Source organism: Phaseolus vulgaris, chromosome 1 (assembly GCF_000499845.2).
Source record: "Phaseolus vulgaris cultivar G19833 chromosome 1, P. vulgaris v2.0, whole genome shotgun sequence".
NCBI lineage: Eukaryota > Viridiplantae > Streptophyta > Magnoliopsida > Fabales > Fabaceae > Phaseolus > Phaseolus vulgaris.
This window is the reverse complement of record NC_023759.2, coordinates 36,788,605-36,802,349: the sequence shown is the minus strand read 5'-3', so window position 1 is coordinate 36,802,349 and position 13,745 is coordinate 36,788,605. Positions and strand designations below refer to the sequence as shown.

The window sequence follows — 13,745 nt, the reverse complement described above, 5'->3', positions numbered from 1 at the left end:
CGAGACTGGCCCGTACTTCCCACCTGAGAGGGTCAACACCAGCAGTTGATAAGCATAGTTTCTTCATTCTCGACCTCTACCATATCCTCTACGTCGATCTTTATTGATGTTGTTTGATCCACATCCTCCATCTTCTTTCCTCGAATGATCTGATGGGACTTTTAAAGCTAACTCTACATTGTCTTGCTGCTGCAACTTTCTCTCATGAACTAATAATGAACCTTGCCATTAATCAAGGGATAAAAGATCAATATTGTTTTACTCCTCAATGGAACAAACCACATTTAAATTTTGGTATCAATTAGGACATTATTTTGTTCAACTACAACCACATCTTCTAATTTTTCCCAAAATGTTCATATTGCTGATGATGGTCATCGTTCTTGAGAAGAAGTTAGAAACTCACTCACCAAATTTCATCTGATGCATTTCAAATTCTGAGCAAAAGTGCTTGAAGTTGTTGTCGCTTTGCTAGCTGATCCTTGGAATTTATTTTTCATCGAATCCCAAAATTCCTTTGATGTGTCTTTGCAAGATTGTATGAACAATTGCTTGGAAAAAGATAATTATTTGCCTTAAGATCCTTCAATTTCAACAGTTCAACTTCTATTTTCTGTGAATCTGTTGTTGTTGTGCCCTCAGCCAAATCTGGTATTCCCAGAAAATCTACTTGCCGGTACTGATCATGATGGGATCTCAGAAAATTTTCCATTAACATACTTTGATGATCATGTAACATCAAAGCGCGGAATCACTGGTTGTACAAAATTATCGGAGGACATTTTGTTTTGTTTAATAATTTATTGTTCACAGAATCACAGCTTGAATATCACTCTTATATGAACAACAGGAATGAAAAATAAAAGAGAAACTGTTTGGGAGGAATATTGTATATTTATTTTGAGGAAAAAAAAATTAAATAGGCTCAACAAAAAATAGAACAAATAGATGAATACGAAACTAACTCTAAAAATAAAGCATAACAACTTAAATCAAATACTAACTAATGTTGTAGAACAGGTCATAACAAAACTGAAAATATCTAACAGTCTTTAAGTTGAGCTTAAGCTTTATGCACCTAATCACGATCAGGTTCGTCCCCAAGTTTCATTATTAGTTGGTTCATCCCCGTCATCCTCAAGGTTGTGGTCAAGGTTTAGCAAGGTGGTTTATACTTACATTCATGGAAATGGTGGATAGTAAGATATCTGTATGATTTACGTTAAGGAAACATAAACTAAGACCTGCATTGTGATGACTTCATTCTTCTCTCATTGCGAAACATATTTAGACATATGAAATTACCAAATAGAATATATGACACTCATTGGTTATCTAAGAAAACTAATGCTAATTCAAAAAATGATAGATAGTAGAACTAAAATGGATGAATTATAAAAAAATAATTACAATTGTTCTTCATGTAACCCAAATAAAAACTATGTACTTCAAAAATAGAGATGCGTTTCAATGTAATCGGAGACGATAGAAGTAACTGTCAAATCATCTCCTTGACATGAAGATGCAAACTTTTCTCATATTAACAGTTGAGTATTCAAAAGAAAAAAAGGTTAAAAGTGAAAATACTTACTAGCAATGGCTTTACAAGTGCCTAACAGTTTGTTAATTGCTCTTGCCCAATACAATTTTTTGTTGTTAAATGGAAAATTCAGCCACAGCATAGTTTTTTATGCAACATTTCAGTGTTACTGATCGCGCAATCTTAACCGCATCTGCTGCAGCATTCGAAAAAGGAGTTTCCCTTTTCTTGTTTCTCCAATGGAAACGCGTTTGATATGAGCGATGAAAGACCAGTACTCACCATTTTGTGGCTCACATTTTCGACACAATTCAGGACAACCCTCTATAGTCAAATCATCAAGGGCAGTGAGGCCTTGCATTTCACTAGGGAGACACAACAGTTTAGGACAGTTAATAATATGGAGCATCTTAAGACGAGTCATCGTTGTGAGCCACTTAGGAAACATCTTAAGAGTGTCACAATTCAAAATCAATAATGTCCGCAAAGTGTCTACTGATTCTTGAATCCATTGAGGCAATGTATGCAGCTTCGGACAATGCTCAAGATGCAGGAATTTCATCCTCAATCTGTGGATTGGGATTTCACAGTTCAAATTTAGCATCTCACACCTTGATACAAACAGAACCTCCAGTTTAGGGAGATTATGAAGAGGTAATAACTGTAGGCTCCCACATGATTGAACGATCAAAACTTCAAGGAAAGTGAGTTGTTCCCTTCTGAACAAAAACTTCAAGTTGGCACAATATTCAAAACTCAAAGTATGAAGATTTCTCAAGCTTGCAAATTCATCCTCAGGCAGAACAGATTGTTTTGTGGTTATATACAATTTCCGAAGGCTGACTAACATCCCTAATCTTTTAGGCAATGTTTCAAGCTCCATGCATCCTCTGAAAGACAAAAATTTCAAATTATGGAGTTTGCATAGAGAATGAGGAAATCTTTTTATTTTGCAGTTATTTAAAAAGAGAGTTCGTAGATGCTCCAATTTAGCAACTGAATTAGGCAGTGTCTCAAAAGAGGAATCACTTAAATCTAAATAGCGTAAGTATTTGTATCTTGTTATCCAAGTATGCAGAAGAGTTTCACTGTCGATACCGGTTCCCTTTAGGGGAAATAATATAGTTCTCACACTGCTGGATTTAGGGAACAAAACATGGTTAAGTGAATCATTGTCAACAACTGAAAAATGCCTTATTTGCTCAGGTATATAGCGAGTAAGGGAGTTTACCATTAGAAGCTCCTCTTTGGCAACATACAGAGCAAGATCATGTACCAAATCATGTACTTTGAAATAGTAATAGTGACCAAAGTCCTCAAAATCCTCAAGCAATGATCTTGCTTGTAACTCATCAATATATTGCCTTGCAATATTCTCAAGCTTTCGATTTCCAACTGGAGATTGAAGTAATCCAAGTGACTCCCAAAGAATAACAATTTCAGCACTAGAAAAGCCATAATCTTTAGGATAAAGAGAAAAGAAAGCAAAAATGTGCCTTAAATAGGAAGGCATTTGGTCATAGCTCAACTTAAGAGCAGGTAAAATGTCATCTTTGTTTTGTTTTATCTTCCATATTTCATGGTATCTCACAAATTCCCACCTCTCTAAATCTACAATTAGGAACAGAGAACTTCCTAAACTTCGTACTGCCAGTGGAACCCCTCTACATTTTTTCACAATTTCTTTCCCAATCTCCAATAGATATGGATAGTTTTTTCCTTCGCCTTCCTTAAATGCCCATTTGACAAACAGAGAAAAACAATTCTCCATGGAAAGACCTTCTAAAACATACGATGGAACAGTGCCCACCATTGAAGCAATTGAGTTACTTCGTGTTGTCACTACAATTTTGCTTCCCACCGCACCAACTTTTATTAAATCTTTCAACTCTATCCATTTCGCACGATCATCATTCCATATATCATCCAACACGAGTAAATACTTCTGACCAGAAAGCTTTAGTCTAAGACGACTTTGTAGCTGCTCAATATCTAACCTGTTAATGTTTTCTTGGTGAGCAAGAGCAATACTTGGAGCCGAAGCTGAAGCAGAGTTGATGATTTTAATAATTATCTGTCTTATGTCAAAGTCATCAGAGATACACACCCACATCTTCAACGGGAAAAGATCATCTATTCTCTTATCATTGAAAACCAACTTCGCAAGTGTGGTCTTCCCCAACCCACCAATACCCACTATGGGAACAACACAAACACTTTGATCTCCATAACCATCACCATGAGGGTGAGGTTGCATCAAAAGCTTAATAATTTCTTCTCTATCACTCTCCCTTCCAATCACCCCTGAAGCATCAACATGGGAATAACTCATATCTCTCCTTTGCACAAGTCTGTGATCAACCTCAATCCTCTCAAGACCAAACTTGTTTCCATCAGCTGCTATCTTATCAAATCTACGCCTAACATGTTTGATTTGATGAGCCATCCTAAAACGAAAAACAAGAGAATTAGATGAAGAAAATAAGTGGTCTACCTTCATCCTTGTGCTGCCTGAAGCTTTGAGAACTTGTTTTCTCAGATTTTGGCACTCAAGTCCATCCAACACATCTTCAGCATCTAGGCATACGTTTTGAATCTGCCTGAGCCATTCACGCAGCCCATGCCTCTGCTCCTTCTTATGCTCAGCATCCAAAAGCACACCTTTCACAATTGACAAAGTATCTTTGATCCCTATGATATCCTCATACACATCATAAACACGAGAAGCTTCTTCACAAACAAAAGAAGCAAGCTTCCTTAGCAGTGATTCAGCAATATCAAAGACAAAATATTCGGCCATGTTCTTCACGAAAGAGAAGAAACAGAGTTGGAAGTGTGTACCGTTTTGAACCGGCAACAAACAAGCAAGTATAATTTTTCATAAGTGAGGGACAAAGTAAACGAACAAAATGTGTGGTAGATTTGTTTTCTTACTTCTTGAAAGCTTGATTAATTTTTTTTTATTCAAATCAAATACTTTTGACTTTGCTGAGTTAAGGGAATAATCAAATTGATGAATGGCCACAAACTGGAGACTAAAATATATAGATAAGGTTATGTCATCCCGTAATTCAATAAAAATAAAAGAAATTTTAAATATAAAACAACAAATTTAATTAAAAATACTTAAATTTATAATATATTTAAAACTTAATTAAATCCTTAAGTAATATACTTCCACATTTAATTTAGTGCTTGAAATTATACAAATATTATTTTAATTTCTATAAGTATTAGACTACGATTATTTTATATTTCAGATGTTAGCAATAAAAATAAAGTAGGTGATATGGTAACCTTAAAAATTGTTATTTTTTATTTTAATAAGTAAATTTGTATTTTATTAATTTATAGGAAAATGGTGTTAATACAGTTAATTGATGGAAGTAGGATATGATTTGGAAGAGGAGCAAAGGAAATGTACAGCGAACACGTATTGACCAAATAGAATGGATTTTTGACAAAATGACTTGGAAGAGGAGCGGAAGCAAGGACTTTTTGGACTATAGTTTTTAGTTATTGCATTAAAGTGTTTATGTTGGATAATCAATAACAATTAGGAACTTTATATAGCTATACAGATTTTTTTTAGGATTTTGTGATGACGTGTTTGAATTTTCTTAATATTGAGGTTTTTTTCTAGTCTAAAATTTGAGAACACTCCTTTGACTTATTTATTATTTTGTAATGAGGTGGAAGCAAGGACTTTTTGGGTTACGTATTGACCAAACAGGATGGGTCAGCACGGACTTTTTGGGTTATAGTTCTTAACTGCTATTGCATTTCTATGTTTATGTTGCGTAGTCAATAACATTTAGAAACTGTTATTTACATTCTTATATTATATACGAATTTTATAAAATAGTATATTAAACAACTAATAGAATTATTTGTATGTATAGAGAATTGGATCCATGGTGAATCTAACGTACAGATCCAGTAAACAATGACTTAATTTCATTTTTGGCTGCTTCTTCCTGCACCTCCATACCTTCTTGTGCCACCCCCATATATTTTTTATATTTCAAAAATACCCTTTATTAATATTCTGGATTACATAATCCGGAAGTCTTTTTCTAGATCCAGAATTAGCTTCTGGATTATGTAATCCGGAAGCCTTCTGTGATTAGCTTCCGGATTACATAATCCAGAAGTCTTTTCTATACGTAAAATTAGCTTCCGAATTATGTAATCCGGAAGCCTTTTTTCAGAGGAGTGATTAGCTTCCGGATTATATAATCCAGAAGTCTTTTCTAAATATGAGATTGACTTCCAGATTATGTAATCCAGAATATATCCGGATTACATAATTCATAGGCTTATTTCAAATGCAAAAAAGAGTTCTGGATTTTATAAATCTCAAGAACACTTCTGGATTCAAAAACAGCTTCCGGATTATATATGGAGGTGGCACAAAAAAGGAGAAAATGGTATTTTTACATTTAGTATGGGGGTGGCAGAAGAAGCTATGGAGGTGTAGGAAGAAAGAGTCTTCATTTTTCCTCTCTCTATCATTGCTCATTTTGCAGTTTGAGTTTCCATTTGGAAATTACTTCCTGCACCCAATCAATTGTTTCCTACACCCAACAAATTTTTTAAAATCTCATTATGCCCTTGTCTTTGTTAAACACTCCGGATATAAACATCCATAAGTAAATAACATTTGTAGTTGAAGCTCCCGGATGCCTATGTCCGTAGTAGAGAAATGCATTATGGATATCATTTTTCGAAATTGGTTTTTGTATTCTGGATGTATATATCTGGAATTGGGTTTTGAATTTCGGATGTACATATCTGGAATTGTTAATTGTGTTCCAGATGTGGGCATGCGGAAATATATTTTTTGACTTATGGATTTCTATATCCAGAAGCTAAGTGAATTTTTTTTTCAACATTCTCAATGGATACAACTGCCTTAGAGGAGAAATGTGAACGAAAGAATGGCAAGACGACGCTGCCCGTTGCGTTCAGTGCGAAAACAAAGGTGGCAGTGGCGGTGTGGCTGCTGCGCGAGCACGAAGGTGGCGGTGGTCGTGGCGACTGCTATGCGAAAACGAATGGGTGTTGTGATTGGGTACAGATCTCTCCCTTAACCTCTTTCAATTTCATTAAGGATATTTTTATATTATCGCAAATTTCATTAAGGGTATTTTCATATTTTCGCAAAGATTGGGTGCAAATTCAAATTGATTGGATGGAGTGAGAATCACCCTATCCATTTTCGAAATGAACTTGCCTCCCACACGCGAACTTTCATTTTATATTGCCTAACATTACTTCCTATATGTCATTGAATTGCATATAAGAGGAATCACCACAGGTCAAATTTATTAAACGAAAATTACTTAGAAGTTCAAAAGGGGTTTAGACATATCATCGCATTTTTCAAATTATTATATTTTCCTTTATAATTACAATTATATACTATAACTTCAAAGAAAACTATGACATTGTTCTATCCCATATTTAATTTTTAATTTATGATCATATAATAATAATAATATATTATGTGTCATATAAAAATTAGTTGGGTCATAATAATCTACACCACCTAATATTTTTTTATAATTTAAGACCAAGATATATTATATATAATATCACATCTAAATATATATAGTTAATTGAATCTAACTCTTGAAATATTGGAGACATGTGCCTTATATTTTACTAAAATTTAAGTGAAGTTGTTTGTTTTATTGTCTAATGATCATTTTATTGTTTTGATAATTTGGATAATGTGAATAATCTACAAAATAATAATAGACTTTTTTAATGTGGTTTTGCTTCTCTTTGTGATAACATACAATGCTACAATGGTTGTTGTTTTCAGCATTAATTTTGTTTTAGTTATTTTTATTTTTTAAATATACTTAGTCTATTTGAACAACATTTGCTTAGATGGAGAATTATATATGGCAACTTCTTCATTATGTCTTACAAAGAAGATGTCATCAAGGTTTAGGATAAAAACATAATTAAGGAAAAAATTTCACTCTAGGACATCTTATAGACTTTTAGAGATGTTTAAAGAAGTTTGAAAAGAAGATAAGAAGCCTAAATGAATTGGAAATAATGTTTGAAATAATCTGTTGAAAAAGTGAAACATGTCTTTATATCAATCAAAATATGATACAACTAAGAAAAATCGTGCACCCAAAAAGGGTGGGAGTTTGCACACGGGAGGATCTATCAGGTTGGATGAACACACCATTCATTTTATATGACTTCTTTAATATACTTTCACATTCATTTATGATGTAATACTAATTTCTCACTTTATAAAATTTTTGTTTGAACAAAGAAGGTTGATTGCCCGATCCATAATGATGAAGTATTTCAACAAATACAAATACAAAATTGTAATGGGGATTTCGTCGATAATAGATCAAGGCGGACACACATTAGTTTCTTTCAAGTTTATTATTATACATGTAAATTATTTACTATTTTATAACATACATGTCTTATTTCAATAAGAAAATTTTGAAAGTAGATTTTCTCAAACATTATATGAGTTTTCTTCTTTTGGTGTCTCACAATGCACTCCCTTAAATCCTGTTGAGTAGGAGAGATTAAAGAACTAATGTCCATGATTGTATATATGTCTTGTAGAAAAAGACTAATACATGAAAACATCAAAAAAATTACGTATGGATGATTTCGAAGATAAATACGTACATACTATCCATAGTAATTATGTAAGGATCTATTCATACATAATTACAAATAGATTTATCTATACATAATTATATGTGAAGTTATCCATACGTAATTACATATGGACGTTAACTACCAACATATGAATTTATCGACAAATTTTGAAAATATGTAGGTAACAATTACCTACAAACAATTTACCAACGAATTTTTTACCATAGGTAAATTATGTTTTACGAATGAATTTCTTGTATTACCTATGATTTTTGTAGTAGGTAATAACAAATTGTCTTGTAGTGTTTGTTTTCTTATCCAATTTATGTGGAATATATTTTATTTGATGAGAAATCTTGTGACAAAAAAATAAGGAAATTAGATTAAGAAAAAAGTGGCCTAGCTTTATCTTGATGCTTCCTTAAGCTTTGACAACTTGTTTTCTCAAGATCTCTGGCTCTTAATAACATCCAAGCATACATTTTTTATTTGCATTAGTCATTCACATAACTCATGGTTCTACTTCTCCTTAACATAAAAAATCTCACCTTTCACAATTGACAAAGTGTTTTTGATCCCTTAAATGTTCTCATACAAATAATAGACTTCAGAAACTTCTTCATAAACCTATGATGCAAGCTTCCTTAGAAATTATTTTGGTACATCCACAAGTTTCACATCACGTAGGAGTCGAGACCAATGGTTGTTTATAAACTTCTTCCTCTTTTGAAACATTATAGAATCTCTTAAGGCAAAATTGTGACGGAAGCATCAATTTTCACAATGGATAATATCTCAGATATGGTGATTGACCATAACAATGCTATCTTAGCAAACTTAAAGTTAGAACATTGGTATCGTTTTTGGGGAGGAAAAGGATGTTAGAATATATGACCTTAAACAAGAGGGGGGTGAATTGTTTAAGAATGATTTTCGCAAACTTTGAAGGTATAATAAAAGTCAATGAAGAATCACAGAGAAATAAACTAAGGAAAGCAAAACACAAAATTGTTTTAGTTGATTTCCAGAAAATCAAACCGGTTGTTTTTGCGATTCAACCAGTTGTTTTTAACAACAGTTAATAAAAACAACTTAAAACATATATATGTGAGGTCATGGAAAGAGAGAATCACACAAATATATTTATACTGGTTCACTCTTACACTAAAAGTTACATCCAGTCCCCAGAAACCACTGGGTATTTCACTATGCAATTAAAACCATATTACAAACACCACACACCAAAGAAGTGACCTTGATCCCCTCAAGAAACACACTACCTTTGGAAAATCACACAAAGAGTGTTGATCTTGAACCCCTCAAGAACACACAACACTTTCTAGCAACACAAATACAGAAATACAGTAATCAAGGAAGAAGGGAATAGAATACACCTAGGTATTACAAAGCTTAAAGTTCAAAATTACAACCCAATCTTATTCCACACACTTAAGAATGATCCAAAACACTTTCAAATCTTGGAAAAACTGTTTTTGATTAACTATTTTTCTTACTTCAAGATTAGGAGCGTAAAACCACCTTTATATAGACCAATCAAATGGTCAAAAACATTTAATAAAAGAGCCAAGGTAGCTAGGATAATTTAAAACATCTTAAAACCACTTAACATAATTTTGTTAAGGTTTTCAGGAAAAACAATCGATTGATTTGTCGAAACAATCGGTTGAATTGACTTAACAACAAAGTCAAGCTTTTTCAAAACCTTTTAAAAAACTACTAAGGTAAACCAACCTGTTGTTTCGAAATTTCAACCTGTTGAAATTTCAACAACTTTTTAGAAAACTCATCTTTTCAAAAGGTTAAAGATTCAAATGAACTTGGATCATCTTAAGGAGTGAATTAACAAGTTTCAAACAACTAGACAACACACACACCCAACAACAAGGTCTTCAAGCTTTTCTCTTGGATTTGGAGACATCAAAGCATCTTGTTCCACAAAGGAGAGTTCCAATTTACTCCTACCCCTTAGGCCTTGACTGAGGGCTTATTTTATTAAGTCAAAAAGTCTCACGTTGCTTAGGATTCAAGTTTAAGGATAACTTTTGTGCAATCACCTCTTTTAGTCAACAAAGACACCTTTTACAAGAAAAATTATGATAGAAGCATCAAGTTTCAAAACAAACAATACATTGAATGTGATTATTGAACCTAACAATGTCATCTTAGTGGACTTGAGATTGGAACATTAATATATATGTGAAAAAGAACGAAGGGTCTCGGAGGCTTACGTTGGAATGCTAAAAAAAAGTTTTATATTAAAAATATATGTAAATACTTTGAAAATAATATTAAAAATATAAGTGAATACTTTGAAAAAAATATATAATAATATTTAAATATTTAAATATTAATTTATTAATTAAAATATTTTAAATAAAAAATATATTTATATTAAATAAAAACAAATTTAACAAATAAAAATAAAATAGAAAAATTAGGTTTTTAAAACACGATGTACCTCATTTATGTCAATTTTATAAAATTTATCCATCGATAAATTAAAATTGCACAAGTTTGGTAGAAAAACTCACCAAACCACCTCACATGAAAATCCTAATGATAAGTTTATTAGAGATCAAAAATTGTTGAAAAAAGAACAAAAGAAACATCTTGCTCTTTCCAGGCAATCGAAAAAGAAAGAAATAGTGAATTTATTCAAGATAATTTTAAAAAATAAATTTGGTAAATTTAATCATATCATTAACTCATTAAATTATTCAAATTTTAATTTTTTAAGTAGTGAACCTAAATTAATTTATGATTTAACCAAACTTGAGGTCTCTCGAAAATTTGATTATTCTTTTTGAAGTCGTGTTTTTGTAGTATACCAATTGGTTAACATACCGCCGAGCCATTTTTTATTAACATAATGACACCGAGCTCTTATTGCAGCCCGCACTACTGGATCAGCTGCTTTGTTTTTGTACCAACAATTAAGTATTTATTAAAAAAAATCTCTATTGAGTGTCTAATTTATTTATTTTCAATTAATTTTGTCATCAATTAGGTTGACGTCACCATTATCTTAAATATTAGGCAGATTCTTCCTGCACCAGATCATTTTAAACTACACCCAATATATATAAAGAAAAAGACTAAAATACCCTTAATGAAATGAAAATTATGATTTTTTTAAATGAGCACCCAACCCACATCCAATTCACCCAACCCAACAGCATTGCACCCTTTTTTCTGTTATCACAACTACAACTAATTTTTGCAAGCAAAATAGTAATGAACAACATAGATCATATCATGTGCTTATCTAATAAACTAAAAGTGATTTGGAAGCTAAAGTAACTAGTATGTATATGTGGGCTGCACCCAGGTTTGCTTCAGCTTCACCAGTGCTTCAGTTCAAAATCCTATATTTGTACATGTTATATACACTTTTGGTTCGACTTTTTTTTTTTTTTTTCAGATCTTAAAAAAGTTATCTTCATATGATTTTGTAGGAGACAAGCTCCTCCGAAAAATTTTGAAAGCATGAAAAATAAGCACACATTTTTGTTTAGAAGCAATTTATTCCACATTAAACACTGAAGTCTTAAAAAAGGTTCATTTTATTTGAGATGGAATCTCAGACTAAGTTTTTTATGAAGATGAATGTCTATTTAAGTATGGATATCACAAATCACATTTTGAAGATCAAAGCTTAAATTGACAAGTGTTATGCAATCTTTATTTTTTATTGTTAATTTTTTTTTTTGGAATGAAGCTTCTATATTTTAAATATTTGATATATATAAAATAAAATAAAAATAATAATTAATAATATTTGATATATATAAAATAAAATAAATAATAATAATTTATTTATTTAATTTATGTTCATTATTATTATTATTTTTTAATTAATATTATTATTTTATAAATTAATTTTAAAGATTATTGTTATTCTAATATTTAAATATTCATATTCATATTATTAATACTAGCGGGAACACAGACACTGACGTGCCTATGTATCCGCATTTTTAATTTCTTTAGTATTTTTTTTATTTTTCAAAAACAATTTCTCTTAATAACATTAAATTGAGAAGTTAAAGAGTATACAGTTAAAGAGTAGTGTGTATCCGCATTTTTTATTTCTCTTTCTTTAGTATTTTTTTATTCTTCAAAAACAATTTCTCTTAATGACATTAAAATGAGAAGTTAAAGAGTATACAGTTAAAGAGTAGGTTAATAAAATAGTGGAGAACAGTAATTAAAAGTTACATATGGTAAAGAGAATGAATGAATTTTCAAAATTTAAAATTCAAAATTGCTATTTGAATTCAAAACCGTCTCTCATAGAAAATAATTAAATAGAGTTTGAGTTTCATATTTTTTTATAATTTTTAATATTTTATTAATTATGGGTAAAAATATATGTATTTGGTAGTTAAAATTTATTTAAAACTACAAACTCAACCGAAAAAATAATTAAATAGAATTTGAGTTTCATATTTTTTTTAATAATTTTTAATATTTTATCAATTATAGGAATTAAACCAATATTTTTCATTAGGTCTATAAACAACCAATAATATATGACAATCATTACAATACATATGACATCATTAAACAATAAACCAACAAAAGAAGAAAATGCAATGAAATCTGCTTCTTTTCTTCACCTTGGACCCTTAAACCTGTATAGAGACTCGTTTAAATTGTTCCCATCTTTCGCACCCAAATCTAATGTTCCTTCGTACCAAATCCTTTTCTTAAGTAGGATATGTGGGTTATGTGTAGTGGAGAATCATAAAATCCTTTTCTTAAATCAAATTTAATAAAAAAAATATCAGTTTAAATCAGAAAAGTAACGTACCAAATCTCCACTGTTAAAGTGGTCCACAAAATATTACAAATATCTTTAATTTTTTATTTAATAGAGAAGAAGATCTTTAAACAGAAACGTAATTAATCAATCTCTCCACTCTCTCCATTCTCTCCATTCTCTCCACTCTCCAGTTAAATAATAACAAATAAAATAAATTTTAAAATTAAAAAATTATTTTATTAATTTTTGAAATTATAAAATGTCCAAATAACCAAAATAAATTAATACAATAAATTATTAAGTAAGGATAAAATGGAAAAAAAAATTAAAAGCAGTTAAGAGGGGAATAGGAAATGACACAATAACCATAATACAATAATAAAATTAAATATTAATATAAGGATAAAATAGGAAAAAAAATTAAGAGCAGCTAAGAGAGGAATCCCCTTTATATATAGGTATAGATTAATATATTTTTATTATTATAATATATATATTATTTACAATATTATTAATTTTTTGTCATCCCTAGGCATCATTATGTGTTCCAGATTTTGCCATCACTAATGTGTTCCGAATTTTGGCATTTGTAGACACCATTGTGTGTGATGGATTGTGTCATCCGTAATTGTTTATGATAGTTCCATAAACGCGTATTTGCAATAGAAATGTAGTGAATACATGTATTAAAATAAACTAAACATACTAAAACATAAACATTAAATATGTATTACAAATGTTGATATTAGAAATATCGTCTAATGGACA

The 13,745-nt window shown here is 30.8% G+C and overlaps 1 protein-coding gene across 2 annotated transcripts; it reads right to left on the bottom strand.

Annotated features, from left to right (window-relative positions):
- Positions 1–1,370: 1,370 nt before the first annotated feature.
- Positions 1,371–4,447, bottom strand: LOC137814047 (putative disease resistance protein RGA3). Of its 2 annotated transcripts, XM_068616581.1 has the most exons (2): positions 2,772–4,447; positions 1,371–2,430 (listed from the first exon to the last, which is right to left on the bottom strand). In XM_068616581.1, the coding sequence occupies exons 1-2, from the start codon at positions 4,338–4,340 to the stop codon at positions 2,413–2,415; spliced, it is 1,587 nt and encodes a 528-aa protein (XP_068472682.1). In that variant the 5' UTR covers positions 4,341–4,447; the 3' UTR covers positions 1,371–2,412. The 2 variants fall into 2 exon arrangements, with proteins under 2 accessions (XP_068472682.1, XP_068472681.1); XM_068616580.1 differs by having other exon boundaries at positions 1,371–4,445.
- Between the last annotated feature and the right edge of the window lie 9,298 nt (positions 4,448–13,745).

Bases quoted from the DNA above. Each gene is read 5' to 3' on its own strand.
- LOC137814047 (XM_068616580.1), bottom strand. From the start codon at position 4,340: ATGGCCGAATATTTTGTCTTTGATATTGCTGAATCACTGCTAAGGAAG.